This window comes from Miscanthus floridulus, chromosome 7, assembly GCF_019320115.1.
Source record: "Miscanthus floridulus cultivar M001 chromosome 7, ASM1932011v1, whole genome shotgun sequence".
NCBI lineage: Eukaryota > Viridiplantae > Streptophyta > Magnoliopsida > Poales > Poaceae > Miscanthus > Miscanthus floridulus.
Window position 1 is genome coordinate 7,611,321 of NC_089586.1, and position 23,662 is coordinate 7,634,982.

General features: G+C 44.0%; 1 protein-coding gene across 2 annotated transcripts; it reads right to left on the minus strand.

The window, feature by feature from the left end:
• Positions 1-4,700: 4,700 nt before the first annotated feature.
• On the minus strand, positions 4,701-15,353 carry LOC136466481 (ATP-dependent helicase BRM-like). 2 transcript variants are annotated; one of them, XM_066464911.1, is made up of 15 exons: positions 14,947-15,351; positions 13,091-14,338; positions 11,633-12,958; positions 11,315-11,427; positions 11,004-11,091; positions 10,816-10,902; positions 10,586-10,678; positions 10,393-10,476; positions 9,288-9,491; positions 8,846-9,088; positions 7,226-8,764; positions 6,911-7,124; positions 6,606-6,826; positions 5,797-6,045; positions 4,701-5,661 (listed from the first exon to the last, which is right to left on the minus strand). In XM_066464911.1, the coding sequence occupies exons 1-15, from the start codon at positions 15,079-15,081 to the stop codon at positions 4,999-5,001; spliced, it is 6,507 nt and encodes a 2,168-aa protein (XP_066321008.1). In that variant the 5' UTR covers positions 15,082-15,351; the 3' UTR covers positions 4,701-4,998. The 2 variants fall into 2 exon arrangements, with proteins under 2 accessions (XP_066321008.1, XP_066321007.1); XM_066464910.1 differs by having other exon boundaries at positions 6,606-7,124; positions 14,947-15,353.
• Between the last annotated feature and the right edge of the window lie 8,309 nt (positions 15,354-23,662).

Genomic DNA, 23,662 nt, shown 5'->3' on the forward strand with positions numbered 1-23,662 from the left:
TGTTTTAGAGATCATCCGCTAAATACCTTTAGCCGGAGATTTAAAACCTTGTTTTATAGTAACAAGCTAAGGTGAAATCGGTGCTCCTCCAGCTAGCGGCAATCACTGGTACACTGGTGCTTTCTCTTGCGCCACCCTTTTCTTTCATTGGTGATTCAGAAAGAGCAAACGTCATTAGAAATAAAATTATGGGTCTAGATCATAAACCGCCACTGTAAATTCATTTTTATTGGTTGTTTTCTTAAGTTTACCATCAGTAAAAATACATGATTTCTACTGACGGTAGCGTTAAGAAAACAGCCAGTAAAAATGTATTTATAATAGACGTCGAATATTAAAAATTAAGTACTAAAATTTGATTTTTTTTTTAACGACCTTAGATGGAGAAATTACCAAAATAAAAGTTGTAGATCTCGAAAAGTTATAAAACTTTGTTGTTTACAACATTTCCATTTAAAATCATTTGATGTTTTAAAATGTTATTTAAAATTCAATTTTTAAATGGTTGGAGAACTCTTATCTCTCTTTTTAATTTCTGGCTATAACTTGTAACTAGTCTTTCTCCCTCGTAATATCTTCAAATTAATTGATTTTTTTCCTAAAATTTTGTAAAATCATGCTCTATCAATTATTTTGTTCCTACATCTAATATTTTGGTCATCTTTTCACGTGAACATTTCAAAATTTTAGTTTCAAAAAAAGACAACTTCAAACAGTATTTTAAAATATCAAATGATTTCAGCTGAAGAAGTCATGAACATAAAAGTTGTAGAACTCATGAAGATTTACAACTTTTATTCTGGTCATTTCTTCATCCGACAAAATGGTAGTAAACATTGTTCACAAATGGCATATCTCTTATATAGTTTTATAAACTATGTGAGAGATTTATGAATTTATGAACAATGTAAACTATCACTTTATCAGATGAAGAAATGACCAAAATAAATCTTATAGACCTTGATGAGTTCTACAACTTTGTTGTTGATTACTTTTGTAGCCGAAATCATTTGCTATTTCAAAATCTTGTTTGAAGTTCTCATTTTTTTAAATTCAAAATTCAAATTATTCAAACCAAGTCACATAAAAAGATGACCAAAATGAAAGTTGTAGATCTCGATGATTTGTAGAACTTTGTAGTTCATAACATTTTCATTTGAAATTATTTTATCATGCAAAACTACGTTTGAATTTCTCAAATTTAAAATTTGAATTTTTCAAACGACCTCGGATGGACAAACAACCAAAATAAAAGTTATAGATATCAAAAAGTTATGCAATTTTATAGTGACAACTTTTTTATTTGAATTTGTTTAGGGTCTCAAACAATCAATTTAAACTCAGTTGAGGATAATATGAGAAGAAAGAAAATCCATTATAAACACAAGTAAGTGTAAAGTGCAGTGGTTAGAGAAGTATCACGCGAGAGGGAGGTTGCGGGTTCAAATCCTATTGGCCGCGAAGTGCGCGAAAAATATCGTGACTTGTGAATTCGACGGAGCAGGTGAGGGCCTCCCTGGATTAAAAAAAATAGTGGCAGTTTTCTTGAGACAACAACCAGTGTAAATCATTTGTAGTAGCGGCTGTGAAGTTTGCGATTTTTACTGGCCTTTGCCACTGGCGATACTGACAAACGCATGTAGAAATAGCTTTGGAACCGTTAGTAGTGAGCTCTGCTATACTAGTGAATCATGCATCCATCCATGCTAATGAATAGATTTAATAACCATCCAATAAATTCAACACAAGACTTTGATATGCTTGTGATATCTTATCTCAAGCGTTGCTTAGGTAAATTTGTTGGCGTGTTATCCTCTGTCAGAGTTAATGAGAGGATGACGCGCGGTGTACGCGTTTACTTAGCTAGCTTATTACCAGGCGTCGTGAAGTAGACAGCCGGCAACAATTAGAGGGGTTAAGTAGACTTTTTTTCCCCCCAAAAGATCGAGAATAAAGAAGTTGGCGTCAACTTTGCTGTCACTGGAGTTGAGTGATATATGATTTTGATTGAGCTCCCAGCTTCTAGGAATACAGCAGCTGATGCTGATGCTGATGCCTAATAACGATGACAAAAGCCAAAAGGATAAGAAATTGCGGCTGCCTCCATCCAAAAGCCAAAAGATAATCATGTAGCTAGGTACTCTTCTACGAGAATCACGTCAGTAGGGACTGACAGTGTAATTATAGGTTATGGATCCATATATAGGTTACACGCCGGAACGCCATATGTGTCAACCAATTTTTGCTGTTATATGGATGCTTTAGACTAGGATTGGGGTATTTAAAAAGTTTAGGAACCTAAATTTACAATTTCAATAATTTTTTTTTGAAACTTTCAATCATTTTTTTCAGAGACACAAAAGATAATCCGTCACTAGTGAGTATTTGTAGGAATTTGGACATCATTTGTTTGTCTTTCGTAGGGAGAATGGGATATATATATATATATATATATATATATATATATATATATATATATATATATATCAGCAAAGAATTTACAAATTTCACAGTCGACAACGGTGGGCCCTGTCGGCAACGTATTGGCAATACGAAGGCCTGACTGACTGTACAGTGTACACTGCCAACTTGTAACAAGTAAAGATAAAGTACATATATACAAACCTGTCCAACCAAGGTGGTGTTTAAATTTAGGGGTTAAAGTTTAGGAGTGTCACGTGAAGATGTCACATGAGAGTGTTCTCGGATAGTAATAATAAAACAAAATACACAAGTCCTCGGTAATCCGCGAGACGAATTTATTAAGCCTACTTAATCCATCATTAGCATATGTGTTACAGTAGCACCACATTGTCAAATCATGGACTAATTGGGCTTAAAAATTCGTCTCGTAAATTAGTCGTAATTTGTGCAATTAGTTATTTTTTAAACTATTTAATATTCCATGCACGTGTCCAAACATACGATGTGATAGGGACTAAACTTTAGGGGGAACTAAACAAGGCCCAAGTTTATTTGCAAAATTTCATTAGAAAAAGAAGGTTTTGTGAAACTTGGACGAACTAGTTTTGATAGATGTATCATATCATACATAACGACACACAACTGCTAAACAGGATAATTATGAAACATGCATTACATCTCTAATTAATTGGTTGAATCGTCAAATGGAATTGAAAGCAACGACAGCTTGTTAATTTGTAGACGATCGAACCAAGAATCAAGGAAAGGATCATCATTGAGAAGTAGCACTATATAATCATGTAGTAGTGCATGCACTTCGACAGTATTGATCATATATATAATCATGTAGTAAAGGCTCTTGGAGACGGTCTTATAAAACGACGTTTGACAACCCTGATAAGTTAAAAGAGTCACGTAACTACGGAAGTCGGCAGCTAGCGATAGCAAGACATGCATGCATGGTTTGGAATTTCACGATTTTCGATCCTACCGGTGATCCCCGGTAAATATCCACATCGGTAATTTCGTTTTTAACCGGCCGGATGAGATTAGTACGGATTTTCAATCTTTGCTCAAAATTCAACATGAAGTTTTAAAACTTTCAGTGGTTTTCCTTCCTGTGCGTGGGTCATCCCCGGCCCTCCGGTGTTTGTGTCGCTATCACCGAACGCTGGAGCTTCATAGTGCTGATGGTCGTCGTCGTGGTCAGCATGGAGCACGATTACCATCACGTCTGGCTGTAAAAAACTGCAAGAGCCAGCAGAGCTGCAAATAAACGACTTGTGCATTCGTTTAATTGACCCCACCCCCTTGGTGCGTTGTCGCTCCCGATCGATTTTTCACAAGCAAAGCAAACACAAAAATGCAAGTTGGAGAATATATATATAGGTCGATTTGTTGTCCCTCCGGCCGATTGTTCACACGCAGTGAACACAAGAAGCAAAAACTTGCATTGGAGCCGCCCTACTAGTACTATATCATTTCGTTTCTGGCCGTTGCATCGCTGCAAAAGATGGATGGATGCATGAGCTACATATTGGTTTTATTATTAATAGCTGGAATTTGGAATGGATCAAGGAAAAAAGTCGGCCCCGTGTACGATAATTCGATTCGGTCGATCGCCTGCCGTCGCCCCCACCTTACCACCTACTATAAAACTATGTATTCTACCACTGAATCAGTTTTGATACTATTTTTAACGGTGAGATATACTCTCTTTTTGGTGATATTACTTTTACAAATCTAACAAAAAAATTTTAAGTGAACCAACGGTGTTTTTCTCTCACAACATTTCAGTATAGGCATCAGCATAAACCAAATTTCAGTGAAACGAACAGGCCAGAATCCTCAAAATATGAGATATACGTTCTTTGGGGACAAAATTTTTAACTACTGAAATGCGAGATGAGATATACATTCTTTTTAAGATAGAGGGAGTACATCCTATCCATCAGTGCTCCAAATGTCGTGTGCCTGTACCAGCACTGTAACCCCGTCGGCGACTGAACACTTGGGGCCGGCGACTGAACACTCTGACACTTTTGCGCTCGCACATTCGATGATTGGAATGCATCATGATGCAGTCCGGTAACTGATGCACACCATTCCTTTTCTTCAGTCACCAGACCACTAATCGGCAAGTGCCGGCACTACAGAATGACGCCATGGCCATTAACAGGACACTGGAATCCCAGAGCACGATGGTCACAATGTAAACAAGCCCGCACACGATTCACTCAAATGCACACACCCAGACTGCTAGAACGATAAACATGTGGGAACAAATAAACTAATTATTATCAAGGTCGGCTGCGCCAATGCCTTCATTGCTACGTGGATTCATTTCCTAGTTGTTTGCACCACCTACCAACATAAGAGTTCCCCTTTACACATTTATGAAGCTAATAACATACAAGAACAATAACCCTACCCCTCCCTCATTTCTTCATATGCAAGAACGAACTCAGTTGTGCCAAAATGACACGAATATAAGCCCCCACCAGTGCAGCGCACATTTCACAGGCCAGGCAAATCAAGGTTGCCAGAGAATGTACACCGCAATGCAAAGAATCCTCACATTAGGCTCGGCCGCCTCTTGCCGGTGTCAGTCCTCAGTCTCTTGGCAGGCTTTGCCCACTGGATGTCTCCAATGCCGGGTGCAGACGAACTTCCTCCTTGATCCGAATGCGCGCCCCATCCAGCAGAATGCATCGACTGCTGAGATGGGTGTGGATCCCTTTGGAACGGCGTCCTGGCACCTCTGGGTGAGGGGACTGGGCCCGGCCGCCCAGGGTTGGCTGGCGAGAGAGGTCCAGCTCGGCCTGAACTAGAGGGGGACCCAACGCTGCTCCTTGCCCGATCTTGCCTTTTCTTCTTAACGATGAACATATCGCTGGGGTGCAACAACCCAGCACCATCCTGGAGCTGATCCCTGCTGCTGGATCCAGAATGTCTGGGATCTCTCTCTGATCTGGAACTGTGGGGCCGGCTGGGGACCTCGCTGGATTGATTATGCCTGCTATGTCCCGAGCCATGCTGCTCTGCTTCACTGGCACTGGCTCTGCGCTTATGGACTGATGCGGTGTGCTTTGACGATGGGGCAGCAGCACCACTTGCAGCTCCTCCAGGATTCGAAAATGACATCGCGTTCTTAGCTTCGTTGAAGTCTGAATCTGGGAAGGCAATCTTCATTATGTTGAAAAATAAGTTATGGAGGGTCTCAGCCTCTATCCGGACCTGCATCATTTAGTCAGATGGAATAGATTAATATTCTAAGGCTAACACACCAGCCTCGAGTTCCATAACAGGTAGAAGCATAGATGGTAATACAAAATAGATGTAACAGAGATACAATGTTTGATGTAGGGCTACCTCATGCCTATAGCTGAAGTGCTGAACCACACTTTTCAACATCTGTTGCATGTCCGCTATGAACTCAGTTACAGCGCCATACTCGAATCCATCAACTCGCTGTTCAATTTTTTGTAGGTCCAGGGTGCTACCAGCCGGACCTCTGAATGAGGAATTTTCATTCCTCCACCACCAAGAAGATATATTAGGTATGATTTGATGACCTTCTTTGTCAATCCTCCTCCAAAGCTTGCTTATCACATTTTTGCACTGCAGGTATTCAAGTCAAGAGAGCCTTAGTTCAGCCATACGACAAGCCAAAGGAACAAAAGAATACCAGAGAAGACAACATTAGGGGGCAAAGGGCAAACCCAGTGCCGGAGGCTCCCACATGAGTGGGGTCTGGGGAAGGGAAAAACCGAGGCAAGCCTTCCCCCCTGCAAAATCTGCGGAGAGGCTGCTTCGAACCCGCGACCTGGTGACTCAGTGAGACAGCTCTCACCACTGCACCAGGCCTGCCCTTCTCCAGAGAAGACAACATTGATAAAAAAAAAATATATGGCATGCCAAAGGAATATAACAAGCCACAACATAATGTGAAAAACTTCACTTGCAATAAATACAATCAAGATATTGACAATATATGGCATAAGTAGTGACTGAAACTAATTTTTTTGCGATAATTGTGCTTTCAGATGATAAAGGGTTACAATTCTACAAAGAATTGCTCCAGATTTCCCACTCAAATCCTTTTGTTTTTGAAGCGAAGTAAATATTACGAGTCGCACTAAATAAATTAGGGCACAAAGAGCATAAGTCTGTGTGCCTACCTTTCTTTGCATACTGTCAGACATCTTTGTGCCACGGAACTCAGGGGTGGCGGAATCAATGGCCTTACTGTTCCAATTTTCCTTGGAGCGTTCAGCAGATCCCTCACCAGACCCAGACAAGTAAGTCAATTTCCCCGACCTAGAAGCTGGTGAAACCTTCCTAGATGGCATGTTGCGCTTCTGTTTCACTATAGGATGAACTGCATCTTGCTGCCTGGCAGCTGGACAAGTAAAAGCACGGGCATCTAGGTTAGACTTAAATTGTGAATCATAATGACCATCTCCTTGAAATGCAAGATGAGTACCATGCTGAGGGAAGACCCCTTCTCCAGATCTATCTTCCTGCTTTTCTGCATTAGGTTTTGGACGAAGACGAATACTTCGCTTGCGTTTTATTTTTGGTTGCAGTACCTGTTCATCCTCACCGTCATCACGTTCATGATTCCAGCTCCCTGACTGCTGGAGGTCCATATGTGAGTCCCCAGACATTGCAATCTCACCTTCCTCTAGGTCATCCGGCTGCAAATCACCAGTTAAATGCTTGATGATATAGTCAACTGACACAGAAATTCAAGCAAAAAAACAAAACAGATAAATAACAACAATGTGTCAACACATACAGTTCTCTTTGACAAAGAGCCAGGGCGGGCATCTATTGCAGATAGAGACCGCAATTTTTTAGAAGATGAGGAAGGTACAGGTGGTGGTAATCTCCTGCTTCCAGAAGAAGAGCCTGTTGAACCTGCTTCTTCCATCCTATTAGCTTTTCTGCTTCTTAGTCCTTCAGTAAATTCATATACATCATCATTCACAGGCTCTTCTTCCTCTGATTCATCCTTGTTATCAGGTATCGAATCATCATTGTCCTCTTCATCTTCGAATTCCCCTACTTCCCCTTCTTCAGGTAGGGATGCAGTATTCCTCTCCTCAGAATCTTCATCAGATTCTTCAAGATCTTCATCATCGATCTCCCTGTAGATGGAGTACTTGCCAGTACCCTTTGGCCGCCCCCTTCTTTTCTCAGGTGTATCATTAGTGTCTAAAGCAATGCCCCCAGATGACATATTTCTTGACGGCTTTTTGGACAGACTCGCCACCACAGCATCTACTTCAGTGGAGTTAACACGAAGCCACTTTGGAACCTGATGATGCTTCGTCATATCACCTGTCCAATCAAAGTCTTCATCCATCTGATCAAAAAGCTTGACTTCACTTTCAGTCCTAGCAATCATACGGTTTACTTCCTGTAATGAAGGAACATCATGAACAGAATCTTGATATCTCTCTTCATCATGCAGGAGTGTCTCCAAAGTCATCCGCCTTTCCTCATGGGTTGTTCTTTGATCAAAACGACCAGCATTAATGACCTCATCTGCCATATCAATTTTGTATTGTTGGATATTGTTGCGGATGAGACTTTCAATTGATCCCATGTATCTGTCTTTTCCAGCAAGATCATCCTCCAAATCTGCACTCCCTCCATTTCTCAATTCATCCTCTTTCTGATAACTTGATATGTTATCAACAACAGCTTCCATGTAAATAACCTTTACCTCCCTAGTCTGCCCTATACGATGGGCCCTAGCAACTGCTTGATTCTCATTTTGTGGATTTGGATCAGGATCATATATTACAACAGTATCTGCACTCTGAAGATTCAGACCCCTACCAGCAGCACGAATACTAAGCAAGAATATAAAACAATCAGAACCAGGCCTGTTGAAGTCAACAATTGCTGACTCTCGATCTTCCAAGCTTGTTGTTCCATCAATTCGCCTATAAACAAGTCGTCTCCACTGCAAATAGTCCTCCATGATGTCAAGAAGCTTTGTCATGGTGCTAAAAAGGAGTACGCGATGACCTGCCTTGTGAAGCTTAATTAAAATTCTATCAAGATTCCACAACTTCCCACAAGATCTGATCATAAAATCTTTCCCATGATTTAAGAATGGATATGTCAGCAGAGGATGATTACAAACTTTCCTTAGCTCCATGCACTTGTTGTTGAGATTCTTGTAAGTCTTGACCTGGTACATGGGATTCCGTTGTGCACGCCTTTTCTCATCTTCAGGATCAACTCTAATGGTACCAGTAGACTTGATCCAATCATATATAGCTCCTTGTACGGCAGACATTCTGCATCTCAAAACAATGGAATCCTACAACAACATGCCGGATTAATAATGTTATGAAGTTACCAAACAAATTAACCAATGAGATAAGGGAAAAAAGGATAGCACCTTCCGTGGAAGTGATCCTTCAACATCTTCCACACGCCTACGTAGCATGAAAGGTTCCAAAATCTGATGCAACCTGTGAATTATTATTACTTTCTTCTCTGTCTCAAGCCAATCATCTTCTTCACTATGTGTAGGACCATCCCTCTGAAAAGGCTTAGAGAACCAATCTGAAAATGCCTTGCTACTGTCAAATACTTCTGGAAGCAACAAATTCAAGAGGGACCAAAGCTCCTTGAGATCATTCTGTAATCAATTTCCAAAAGCATCAAATAACTACACTATATGACAAAAAGGGTGCAATCCTGACATGATAAATTGGCTATACTGTCAAAAAAGAAAAAGAGAGAGACAAGGGATCCTGGCACCACAGAAAAAGAAAAGGCTGCTTCAAGACAGTAAAGCAATACTGGCAACAGTAGCAATATACACTTATTTAGTTTACCTGTAGAGGAGTACCAGTGAGAAGGAGGCGCCGCTGGCAGCGATAGCGATCAAGATCACGCGCCAGGACGGAGTCTCTGTCCTTCATCCGCTGTGCCTCGTCAATTATAATGTACTTCCAATCAACCCTTGAAAGCTTGGAACGATCAAACATAACAAATTCATATGTTGTTACAAGAACGTTAAATTTCATGGCCATAACCTCCTGCAAGACAAGTCAATAAAAAAATATAAGAAAAATGTCTACAAGAACTAAATGAAGAACATCAACAGGTATCTATACATATCTATAAAGAGCGTGCAACCACCCAACTTCCGTCCCTCTCACAGATCACTGTTACCGGCACAGTCAACGTGCGATGGTTTTCGTGATGAACAATAACGGGTTTCTGTGAACAGTAACGGGTTACTACGAACAGCCCTGACCCATTAAGGTGACCAGTAACGGGGTTTCCTGCGAACAGTAACGGGTTTTTATGAATTTTTTTTAGCGGCGCAATACAAATCTTTTTTCCCCACTATTACCCGCGCAAAGCGCGGGGTCACCTGCTAGTGCTACCAGATAGCTTAGCCATGCAAAATAACAAAAATGTGGTAAGCATTAATTTCAGTCAAGAGATAAACAGCCAAACAGGGATCTATGATAAGAGCAGCCATTCAACTAAGAAAACACTACCCTATGCTGCACAAAACATGTATCTATACAGGAAATTATGTAGACTGATCTAGAAAATCAAAATAGCACTGTGTACAGCACAATTTAATTTATTCCAAACAGTTTTAGAGCGTGTTTGTTGATGCATTTTTTATTTTTTTATTTAGGACATACAGTTGGCATGAAAACAAATCCAACAAAAGACAGGCATTGCATGCAAAATAAAGTTACCGGTACTAATTATAAGCAGGTGGTTCTTCCTTCAAAATCAGAGAGTGCATGGTTATAAGCCTTCCCCTTATAGAATATTTTCAGATTAGGATGGCTGGTCTTGAGTAATCAGGAATGTTTGTGTTTATTCACAACAAATGTATCACGAAATTTTTATTGCTAAAATAAGAAATCATAAGGCCTAACATATGAAAAAATACCCAAAGAAAAAGCAGCTTACTTGAGAGAACAACTTCTGCCTTCGGTCCTTTGCACCAACATAAAAGATGCAAGATGCAGATGGTAACCAATTTAGCAGTTCGCTCTGAACCAAGAGTCAGCAAAAAATATGAGTTTCGGTAACAAATATCTTACCCAAAAAAAAAAGGAAAACTAAAAAAAAAATCAATGCATGAAGGACACAGAAGATGCACCTTCCAATTGACCAAGACAGCATTTGGCACTATTATGAGATGAGGGCCATAATTCCCTTTAAATTCCATCAGGTACGCAATCAATGCCATGACCTATTATAACAAATAGAATAGACATACAAATAAGTTCCTAGCCATTGGATTGAATGAAAAGAGGAAGCATTTATGATAAGAAAAATATCGTGAATAACAGGAGTGCAGCAAGCAAACAAGAATAAGCAAGGGATGACCTGTACAGTCTTGCCAAGACCCATCTCATCAGCCAAAATGCCATTCAACTTATTATTGTACAAAGAAAGCATCCACTGTAGGCCCACCTGCATAACCAACAAAATGAATTGTAAGATCTCCTATGACAGGACAAAACTACATTGAAAATGAATACATATATTACTTCAGTTAAAAGCAGATATCCTACCAGTTGGTAGTCCCTTAAAGTTCCTGCTCGCAACAGTGACGGCTGCTTCGTAACTCTCTCACTTACAGCATGGGCTAAACTATAGTACCTGAAAGTATGCAAGATTTTACCTTATTAAGGGTGAGGAGCATTATTCGAAACCTCTGTTGATCTGACAAACCCTACCTCAAATGTCAAATGAAAAAAAAAATGACTTCAAAAAGGCAACTAAAATTTACTCCAGGTGCATATCTGAACTCTAAAGTAAACAAAATAGCGACAAAGGAAAAAATTCCAATACAACTACATTTCCAATTTAGACACTTTCTTACTTGTTAACAGATGTATTATCCCTTGGCGCATTCATCTCAGAGAATGTGTTCCTTATCATAACCTCCTGACCAGCACATTGTGCAGCAGCCTTCACTTCTTCCTCAGACAGGCCCTGTTAAACAAGCAGCATGTTCATATACAGGACTAGAAAGAAGAAACTTGGTTACATGCAGCAACAATGAACTCGTAATGTAAAACAATGAATATTTGAGCTACAATATACAGAAACCTTGAGTGTCCAATGCTATGAACCCAAAAAGGAAGAGGGCTGGGGACATGCCAGTTTCACTCGTCCCAAGCAAAGAGTGTCAAAATACCTGTGCCCGTGCAGCTGCTGCAGCAGCATTTGCTGCCTCTTCTACTTGTTGCTGACTCTTGGCAGCAGTTATTTTTCCTCCTAGTTTATAAAGGTACTCTTCAGTCTGAGTCAAGAAAGAAGATAGGACATTGTATCTTTGAGCTGCATCCCCAGGAACACTAGTCTGCTGTTCCAACAATATTTGACGGTATCTTTCCACATCATTGTTTTTCAATGCCTCCATTCTTTTGTTCCGATCATCATCTTTCTTCTTTGAGAATTCTCTCAACATCCTTTCATGGTACTTGGCCACCCCTCGATTACGAGTTATTCGAGCATCACGAATGGCCCAATGTGCCTCCAAAAGCTTCTTGCGCCACTGGAAAATGGATTTCAGCTGCTTCTCTCTTGAAGCTCTCTGCGTCTGCTGAACTTGCCTTACAAGCTCAACACGTTGGCGTTCACAATGTCTGACAAATTTTCTGTATATCCTATCTGGCATTGCCATAATTTCTTGTTGTTCATGCTCAACTTCATCCCTTAGACGAGCCTGATGCTCTAGGAGTTTGAGTTTCTTTTCTTCAATCTGTAGCCTCAAGACAAGATCAGGTCGGATTCTTTTCCTCTCTAGATTAATTGCAAGCAAACCGCTTATCTTTTTTAAGTTATCCTCACGTTTCTTACCAAGAACTATCATCCCCTCCTGAGCTAATAAATCTTTCACATCATAACCTAGTGACAGATTGCTGTTGTAATTTGCAGGTCCCATCGAATCGTGTCTCCTAGTGAACGACGGGAAATCGAATAATGGGCCATGGTATTTTCTGGGAACATCTCTTGGAGCTGGGGCGCTGCTTGTGGAGCCAGTCCTTTTTGCCTGCTCAGCATCCGCTGAACCACTTTCTGCTGGTACAGATTTACCCCTCTCAGCATTGTAATCACTTCTCCCAGGTGTTCTCTGGATACTCCGTTCCAGATCCTGCTCAGATTTAATCACAGTAGTGTCACTATGCTCTGGTACAGAAACTGGTCCAATTTTAAGAGGCTCTTTCGGTGAAGCTTTCATCACTTGCATGGGACCAGGACCACTGGCAGAACTAGCTTTGTCTTCTGAAGCAGAAACCTCCACCTTTGGTAAACAGGGTCCCTTCAACAATGCAGGTTTTTCGGGAGCTTTGTCACCACTCTCCATCTGCCTTCCATGTTCATCAGCATTGCTTACACCAGGCTTTTCACGATTATTTGTTGCCTGGGGTCCTGAAACTTGCTGCGGTCCTCCTTGTGAATCAGGAGGGCGACCAGATACAATTAATTCAAGAACTTCAGGCGGGAGTCGATCACCACGCTGATACCAAGATATGCAACCAAAGGAGGAAAAAGGACACATCAACATTAGATTGATCAGCTTGAACCTAAAATTACGGATTTAGTCTCTTGAAAGAAAACAAAAAGACTTTAAGGTTTGTCTTTCTTATACCTTTAAACGCCGGAAAGCTAATATCTGAGCCTTGAGTACATGAAGTTGATTTTTGGTGAAACCCGTTTGCCCTGTTTGTGGCCGAGCACTTGGAGTTGAGACCTGTGATCCTCCTGCTTCACCAGGGGTAGATGTGGGGGCAGCAGCCTGGTTAAGCTGTTGCATCTGTCTGACATGCTGCATCTGCATTGCGTCTGAATTTGCACGCACATTTTTTGGATTGGATTGCTCAGGAACCTTACTCACATGTCCAGAACTTTGGGGGATATGCATCGTTTGTGCACCATTGCCCCCTGTCATAGGTGACCTCACAGCCCTTTCATTTGAACCATCCCTGTTGTGCACAGATAACTGCTGTTGCAACTGCAAGTTGCTCGAATTCACCACCTTAGCCTCTTCCCCACCAGAAACTGAGCTCGGAAGAAGGGGTTGCCGGGGCTTCAGTAGGGCACCCTGGCTTGGAGCATTACCATGCCCTGGGGTATCACTGTTCACCTGAGAGGGCATTGCTTGCTGCTGCGCAGCCATGTTTGCCTCGTTCTGCTTCTGCATGGCTGCCATCCTGCTGTTCTGCCAGATCGGCAGGAGTTGAGAAATTGCACTCATGTTTGCAGGATTGGACAGGTCAAAGTTGCGCTCTTTTGCCCAGGCTTGGATGGCTTGAAACTGCGCTGGTGTTATCAGGCCGCCACCGGCGCTGCCCATGCCCACCTGGCCTTGCATTGGCTGCATGGGCCTGATCATACCCATTGGCGGCAACTGCTGTCCAGGGACTCCTTGAGGAGGCATAGGAGGCCTCATATCACCACTTCTTTGCTCACTACTGCTTGACTGCCCCTGCTCTTTCTGCTCACACTGCCGCTTATACATCTGGGCCTGGGCCTGGGCCTGTTGAAGGGCCATAAGCTCCTGCATCTTGGCAGGGTTGTTAAGCATATCCTGGTCTCTTGAGGATGAACCCGCCATATTCATCTTGGCCTGCTGCTGCTGGAGGAGCATCCCCTGGGCCGCCTTCTGCTGCTGCTGCTGCATCGCAAGCTTCAGGAACTGTTGCTGCATTGCAACCTGGTTGTGCACCTGACCTCCAACCATGCCCTGCGGTCCACCTGACATTGGCAGGTTCCTCTGACCCTGGAACGGTGACACTGGACCGGACGACTGAGGGAAGCTCACGCCCCCTGGCCCCATCATGGCATGGGGCGCACCAGATGGGAAGGCTTGCTGCTGTTCATGGTGATGCATCATTCCCTGCAGCAGAAGGTGATCCGTTCATCAGAAGTCTAGAACCTCACCATCACCAGAACCAGAAACAACAAAACCCACACTAGAGGGGCATATCGACTGCAAGCCGATAAAACGAAACGATTGAAGGGGTCCGATTTTCTAAAAGCAAAGCAAAAATCCGCATCGGCCATCCTAAAGAACAGAGCTTATCCAAATCCAAATCCCTCTTGAGAAAAACGAAAAACCAAATTGAGACCCTATCAGGGTCAGACAACAACGCCGAATTGAAACCGGGGCAAGACGAAATCTCGCGCACCACACACAACACATGTGCGATACTAAAATAATGGAATTCCGACCAGGCGAAGAACAGCAGTGGAGCAAAGACAAGACAACCAAAGGCACTGACACTCCTCCCTCCGTCCCTCCACAGGAGGGAGAAGACTACCGTTAGCGGAAGTCCACGTAAACACGCCGCCTTTTTCGCGAATCCCAAGGCGCGCACGGTTTCCCACCAATCGCGTTGGCCCCAAGTGAAGAAAAAAAAAACACACCACCACCACCAAAATAAATTCGAATCCAGAACGGCAGAACCCAGAGCCACGGTGTGGGACAGACAAGGGAAGGCCTACCTGGCCTCTAAACCCTAGCTGCTGCGCCTGCTGCTGCGCGGACGCCGGGGTCGGCGGCTGCTGCTGCTGGTCCGGGTGCGGCGACGACGCCGGCGAGCCCCGGGAGCTCCCAGAGGGCCCCCCGCTGGGCTGCATGGCGGCAGGCCCGGGGGTCCCTGCGGGAGGAAGGGGTCAGGGAGCTTTTAGATCTGGCCGATTCGGGGCTCCCTCATGCGTCCGCTGCAGATCTAGGTCGGCCGGGCCCGCGCGGCGCCGGATCGCCGCCGGAGACGGGCTGCGGGCGTGGGTGGTCAAGCCCTAATCCGTCTTTGGGAATGGAGATTTCCGTGCCTCGCTCTCTTTTATTTCCTCGTCGGGTTTTTTGGGAAGAAGAAGACGGGGAAGGGGAAGGGGAAGGGGAACGAGAGCGAGGTGAGAATCGTAAATTAGTAGGAGGTGATGGGTTTTTATGTTAAAAGAAGAGACACGGAGAATGGAGACGCTAGAGGGTCATTTGCATGGAAACCCTCATGGTTTCGTGAATTTACGCGTTGGTTCAGTGGCTGTGATCTTCTGTGGACATTGTTGGAATGGCTCGGAATTGGAATTTTGTGTAGGAGTACATTTGGAATGTGCTGTGAGGTGACTAATGGACTACTACTCCGTATGCCTAAAAAAAGTGACTAATGACTATGTATGATACGATTTTTGTGCTGAATTTCTTACTTGGGCAGCATGATATTGACCTGGACAGTGTGCTCCCTCAATGGTTGAGAAGTTGTACCTAATTTGCATTTGTTACCATTGCCTGTTTGTTTATTTATTTGTTACTGTACTTGGCTTGAGCCTACAATACCAAGGCACAGCTCACACACATTGTGGTGCTGAATACACGGTGGGAGTAAAAATGAGAGAGAGAGAGAGAGATGAGTTTGCAGTAAACCTCTTGATCCTCTATGGACAGTAGTGTCCTGGTGCATCAAAGGATATTGAATATATTTCCATCTACTGGTACATCCTTATTTTTAATTGATTGGATGATTATGGTAATAAGCAATAAGCAACATTATTGCAATAACATTGTGTGTGTGTGTGTGTGTGTGTGTGTGTGTGTGTGTGTGTGTGTGTGTGTTTGGACCCCGTGGAGGTTACAAAGTCAGAAGGGCAATTAAGTACAACTGTTGGAGGGCAAGGATGCTATTTTTATTTAATTTCATAGTTGGAATGTTTTTCTAACGATGGAACAACAAAAACTGGTGTAGCCGCAACGCCACTACTAGCGAGGATGCACAAATGCAAAAGTAGAAAAGGTGGTGTTTAAATCTATGAGCTAAAGTGGGGGTGTTATTTCGGATGTCACATGAGGGTGTCACATCGGAGTGTTTGGATACAAATTATAGAAGTCATCGCTAATCCGCGAGACGAATTTATTAAGCATAATTAATCCATCGTTAGCGCATGTTACTGTAGCACCATATTGTCAAATCATGGACTGATCAGACTTAAAAAAATTTATCTCGCAAAGTAGTCGTAACCTGTGCAACAACAACAACAAGAACAACAAAGCCTTTAAATCTAGCCATTGAAACCCGAAAGTCGTAATCTGTGCAATTAATTTATTTTTTTAAGTTTATATTTAATACTCCATGTACGTGTCAAACATTCGATGTGATAGGGACTAAACTTTAGGATAAGAACTAAACAAAAAAGTCAAATTAGTGTACTAGGGAAGTTTTTCAGTTTCTTGCCAAGGCCTTGTTTAGATTGTGGACACTGTAGCACGTTTTGTTTATATTTGACAAACTTTGTCCGATCATAGACTAACTAGGCTCAAAAGATTCGTCTCGTGATTTACAACCAAACTGTACAATTAGTTTTTTTTTTTACCTATATTTAATGCTCCATGCATTCGTTCAAAAATTAATGTGATGAAGAGAGAGTGAAAAAACTTAAAGCCCAGATTTGGATTTGTCTTTGAGCAGCTTCCTGATATGGTTTGACACCTCTTGTTATAGGATGGTGTACGTGTCCTCCCTGAAAAGAAAGATTCTGACGGGCGGACTGCTGCATGCAACCGCTAGCTGTAGGAGTAGCGATGAAAACGGTACATATATTTTCCGACCGTATTCGAAGCCGAATTCGTTTAGAGGGGTTGAAATCTGTCCGTATCCGAGTCCGGATATTCAACATCCAATACCGTATCCGTATCCGAATACTCAAATCACATATTTATGATGTCGATATCCAATCGTATTATATCCGACATAGTTGACATTATCCGTATTCGAATCCGAATCCGGACAGAAATATGAAAACAAATGTAATATCGGTGATATCCGTCCGTATCCGATCCGTTTTCATACCTAAGTAGGAGTGCTGTGCATGGCAGGTCAAAGATTCTGGCGGGCGGGAGTAACCGTCTGTTCTGTTCTGACGGCCAAGGGCAACGGATGGGCGCGGTTCTTGTGCCAGTTCGTTTTGTCGGTTATAACCGTCTCTCTCCGGGCGCAGTGCATTAACTGCTGCTTGGCCTAAACATGGGCACTGAAAACGAGCCGAGCTGCTCCCATAGGCCATAAACCGACAGGTCACGAGCAGGAGGATTCAGAGAGTTTCAGACTAGACAGATCGACGACAGGAGTACTTGTTACGATGCATGGTGACCGCTGTCATTTGGCTGTTGGTTTGGTTAATAATACATGGCTAAAAGTATTGTTGACTGATTTGTTGGAAGTAAAAAATATAGGATGTTCGGCTGATCTGTTCTTGAATTGTTTTAGCTTATTCTCTCTCACAAAACACTATTAAATTATCCAAAATCAGCTACGCTACAATGGCAGAGTGTACCAGCCGAACACCTTGATTGTTTGTTGATCGAAAAAGTCAAACGAACAGGCGATTGACGGAGGAGATGCAGAGGGAGTACTCCGTACTTGACCAGGGGCATTCTTCAGGATGAGAAGCAAACACGTCCTACGTGACCGAACCTGAATATGAAAATCGCTGGATTCTGTAAGCTGGATATATAATTCATACTTTACCGGTAAAGTAAAGGATGTAGTACTAATTCAGACTAGTAACACTTGATGAACGGTCAGGGCACCGAGAAGTTTTACAAAGATTTATGTCGTCGTCTAAAATGCACCCGTGCATCTTCTGCCGTCTGTCCAGAAGCCAGAACACACAGTGTGTAGTTGGATCAGGATTCAGGAATCGGAGGATGGAAGAGTTAGATATCATCGATCGATCGTCTACATCATCAGTAGTACATGCCAAAGGATTCAACTTGCCCTGCAGATAATGGAGGAGTCGAGAGGATCAGACACCGCCTGCTCCCGCCCTCGCTCGCCGACCTCGCACTGCTCGCTAGCTTCGGTTCCGGTTCCGGGGAAGAATCGAAGAGCCGAGCAGGAAGACAGCATCACGCGTGGCGCCGGCGACGCCACAGCAGCTCCCTCGGTCTGCCCGGCGTGGTCGATGCATTGACGGCGACGGCGACGGCAACGATGTGTGGATCCAGAGCACTGGTCCTGCTGCTGCTGCTTGAGCTCTAGACAACCCTGATGACCAAGCGGATCGCCATGGGAACACCACGGCAGCGGCGGCGGCGGCTACTTCCATGTATATACGACAAGAACTCAGGGACCCATTCATCATGCCGCCTAGCTACTGATCCTGCGCACTCAATTTATAGCTGGGAGATTTTGGGGACGAGACAGAGATAGACATGGGGATCGGAGCGCTAGCAGGAAACCAAGATATGGCCTGATGCATCTGCTCCGGCGGCATCTTCCATGGATATGCTCGTCACAGGTAGGAGTATATAAATACTAATGCTTCACAGTTCACTCCACCTCCTTTAGTTTGCTACTAGCAGTAGCTTTAATTTTGTTTCTTTCTTTCTTTCTCCTCTCCTCTTGGTCGTCTTGTATGGTGGGGCGCGATGGCCATTGGCTAGTGCTCTTCTTTGTGCCAAAGATATTGGTGCTGGTGGTTCCTCTTTTGTTTCTTCGAGTGGATCACGGATTTTGAACACTGTACTGGACGGCGGGCCACCCACAGACTGTACGAAGTAAGAGCATGATTAGTTAAGCTAGATCTTGTTTGAATTAGTCGGATTGACATCAACACATGTGTTGGGTGGATTGAAATGGAACTTAACTAAATTCCACCTCAATCCACCCAACACATATGGATTGAGGTGAATCCGACAACATCCAAACAATACCTTACTCTCTGCCTCTATCTCTCACCGGGATTCCGCCAACACTATAATGTTGTTATGGCCATCTAATATTCTAATGGCCTAGATTAATTTAGAAAACAGGAACAAAGATACGATAGAGCCTGGGCAGCCTTGGTCTACCGACGGGCCGGCTCCGCACACCCCAAGCCTTATAGTAGTCTTGCCTGGGCCATACGTGCAGACCGTAGGCGGCCACGACACGACCCGATGAATCGGTCGTGCCTTGGCTAGACCCGTTGCCGTGACGACAACCCATTTTTTCATGCATATTCGCAACTAATAATAGCAGGTGAGCCCAATGAAAGCTCTAGTTTGATTTTGGATAATTGATGAAACCTATTTGGACTAACCCTATGCCCCAAGTGTGGAATTGAGATAGGTTGGTCCAAGCCAAGTGTGGAGCAAAGATGAAGTCCATGGTGATGATGTTGGACATCAGATGATGATCAAGTGCTCTTTACTTAGAAAAGAAGAAAGAGAAAAACAAAATAGCTCAAGGCAAAGGTATAATTGATAGGAGCATTTTGTTTTGGCACTCAAGGCACCTAGTGGGTGTGAGTGCGTTTAGGATATATAGCCGTACTATTAAGAGGGGTGAAACTGGTCGTGAAATGCGGTTATCAAAGTGCCACTAGATGTTTTAACTCATTGCATATGCATTTAGATTTTAGTGAGTACTAACACCTTTGAAAATATTTTAGAAAAATACTAACACATGTGCACATTGGTGAGACACATTTGGTTGGCAATATAGAAGTAAGGGTGAAGTGAAAGGAGTTGAAAAGGAGAAGTTTGGTGTGACCGGACCCGGCGTTGGTGAGCCCGGTCACCACTCCAGAGAAGGGCGCCACTCGGTCTCAGGACCGGGCCCTACGCCGAAGTATGACCGGACCCGCAGCGCGGAGTCCACTTGATCGATCAAAGGTGGCGTAGCGCGGGGGTCTTGACCGGACCCTGGTGGACGCGCGCGACAGGACTCTGCGGGAACAATATTCTCGGGTCCGGTCGTGGTGATGTGGCAGCGCATGAGGCCTAGCTGCTGAGACAGAGAGGATCGGACCTTGGGGCGCGTCCGGTCACCCCGGAACAGACGCGTTCGGTCGTGAAAATTCTTCTCTGGATACTTACTGGAAGTGACCGGACTCTAGATTTGGGAGCGTCCGGTCGTCAGGCGGCAAGTCCGGTCTTTGGCTTGCGGGCGCGATTGAGCACCTGCCCGGACTCTGGCTCAGCGCATCCGGTCTTACCTTAACACACGTGCGCGAATGAGTTGACCGTTGGGATCAAGCGGTTGCAGTTAAACGCGGGGGGCGAATGGCAGCATCTGTGCGACCGGACCCTGCGCGGGCAGCGTCCGGTCATCCCGACCGGTGCATTCGGTCAGCGAGCAGAGCGCCCCCCCCTTTGAGCCTAATGACTCTATTTCGTTTAGGGGGCTTGTAGGGTTGAGATGGCGAACTAGAGGGGGGTGAATAGTCCTTTCTAAAACTTAATCGCGTCGGCTAACCGATACAAGTGCGGAATTAAAACTATCAGTTTAGCTAAGACTACACCCCTCTATCCAAGTTCTCAAGCACCTTATAAAGATCCTAATTAGGCAATAAAGGTGTTGGGCTAGATAGAGCTCACCTAACCAATCTAGGAGCAAGGTCATATAAACATATGCCACTAGTACTTCAAGCACCGGAAAGCTCCTACACATGCTAGTACCAAAAGCACAAAGCTCCTAAGCTCACTAGCAATGCTCAATAACAAGGCAACTAATGGCAAATTCGATAGCACAAATTACTTAGCTACATAAACTAAGCCATGTGACTAACAAGGTTACTCAAACTAAATTAGTCACGCAAGGGAGCTACTTCTATGCTACATAAGCAAGAAGGTAACTAGTAAGCTACACAAGCCAACTATTACAAGAGCAACTACACAAGTACAATGTATGTGAAACTAAATACAAGCTAGTGTAATGAGTATGCAAACCAACGGGAAGACAAGGATGCTGGTTTCTACGAGGGCATCGGACATGGCAGTGCCTAGCACCGGACACAGCGGTGCCCTTTCCAATGGTCGAATTCCAACGGTCACCGGACAGGAATAGCGGTGGCACCACTCTAGGGGTGGTGGTGACCACCCAGGCCAACCCCCAAAACACCCCCCTCTCTGGATAAAAGGGGCGATGCACCGGATATGGCACGACAGTGCCCATGGCGGTGCCCCCCTTTCCTTTTCCTGCTCTCGAAAAACACGGCGGTGGCACCGGACAGCACCCCACGGTGCACCGTCGTGCACAAGGTGGTGCACACCGCCACTGACGGTGCCAGCGGTGGTGCACCATCGCGCCTATGGCGGTGCACACCGCCACTTCTGGTGCCAGCCCTAGCACCAGCTCTCCTCAGCCACGTCCAGGTGGGCACCGCCCTAGGGGTGCGCGGCGCCACCGAACAAGGGGTGGCGGTGCCCCTAGAGCAACCCCCTGCTCTCGGCCTCCCAGCTAGTCACCACCATAGGGGTGGCGGTGCCACCCAGGTAGCACCATGAGCCCGGTTTCGTCTCCACTTCTTTACCAACTTCTTCTCCTTTGCAAATGTGCTAACACCACTAAGTGATCACTACCTTGTGCACGTGTGTTAGCTTTTCACAAATATTTTATCAAAGGATTAGCATACAACTTGCCACGCCACTCGATCCTAGCAACGATGCGTAGTTAGATCACTCGAGTGGCACTAGATGACCGATATGCAAACAAGTTTGGCCCTCTTGATAGTACGACCATCTATCCTAAATCTGGTAATAAACTTCTCTACACACCTATGATCGATGAAATAAAATGCCCTACAAATATACCTTTGCCTTGCGCATTTCATTTTATCTCCTCCGATGTTGATGCAACACATGCACCAACCAATCACAAATGATATGATCCACTTCATATCATCACGTGACCGTTCATCCATCGGTGCCTTCATCCATCGGTGCCAAGTCTTGCTCAAGCTTTACCGTCACATGGTCTATCACTCTATAGCCTCCAACTTGCCCTTCACGCTTGCAATCGGTCCATCAAGCCAAGTTTTGTCTTGATCTTCTCCACCTTAGTCACATGACTCAATGTCATGTCTCATGTGCAATGAGCTCTTTCGTCATCACATGTGTAAGCTTTGCAACAAGTCCAAGCCATTTCACCTATAGCATATGTTGCTCACACACATATACTTGTGGACTAATTACCTGTGTATTTCACTCAAGCACATATTAGTCCACCTAAGGTTGTCACTCAATTACCAAAATCAAACAAGGACCTTTCAGGGCTATAAAAATCGTTTGGCCAGCTTGGGCTCACTCTCTTGGCATTTCTATTGAGAATACACCCTAGTGAGCCTAGTCATTCCTCTCTCACTCATCTTGCTTGATTGATTCATCATTTGGTGAGATTGGAGAGCATCCAAGTGCATTACTTTAAGTGATTGCATCTAGAGATACTTGGTGTTGTGTTTCACTGCGGGATTCACTTGTTACTCTTGGTGGTTGCCGCCACCTAGACGACTTGGTGCAGCGAGGATCGTCGAGCGGAGAAAGGTGATTGTCTCCGGCTCCGATCGTGGTGATTGTAAGGGGTTCTTGTGCCTTCCCCTTGGGAGATCACGAAAGACATCTTTAGTGGATAGCTCGTAGTTTGTGGATCCCCATCCTGTATTGGTTAATTAGTTGTAATTAGCTCTCTAGTTTGCTCACTAGGTGTAAAGTAGTGACTTAGGCTTTGTGTGATACATAGAGATCATAGAATACTAGAATTGTGGTTAGACGGCTTGCAACCCTAGTAGTACTAGCGCAACACTCGCTTCGCCATTTAGTGTTCTAACCATTTGTCTTAGTGTTGCTGTAGAAATTTTTTATAAGATATTCACCCTCCTCTGGTCATTTAGGACCTTTTACCCAAGCCGCTCCGCGCCACTTGGTCGTTCAACACTCTTCCAATGCATTGGTTTTCTTTCTACAAAGAGGAGTTTTTTTTTCATTTTGTTGTAATGTATGATGGACATATTTAAAAAAAAAGAATTTTGTTCTGATTTGAACACTTGATCATTCCTTATTTCAAGTTCAATCTGTAATTATTCAAAAAGAACTTTGATAGAGCAAGACAAATTTAAAGGGAGACAACTAGATACTGATATATAGCTTAGCGCTAATCTACCATATATATACCCTTATTTGTGTATACCATTTACTGCCCCCTACTTCATCCACGTCATCGCCCATTTGTGGCCATCGGAGGGGTGGCGGTGCCCCTAGCGCTAACCTGTTTGGCAGGGCTCCTCTTCGGCTCCAGCTCCGGCTCCTCCAGAGGAGCCCTGCCAAACGTTTTCTTAGAGGAGCCGTTTTTCAGTAAAAAATAGAGGAGCCAGAGCCGTTTTGGAGAAGCCACAATTTATGACTCCTCCAAAACGGCTCCGGCTCCCCCGGAAGAGCCCCTCGGGAGCAGCCGTGCCAAACAAG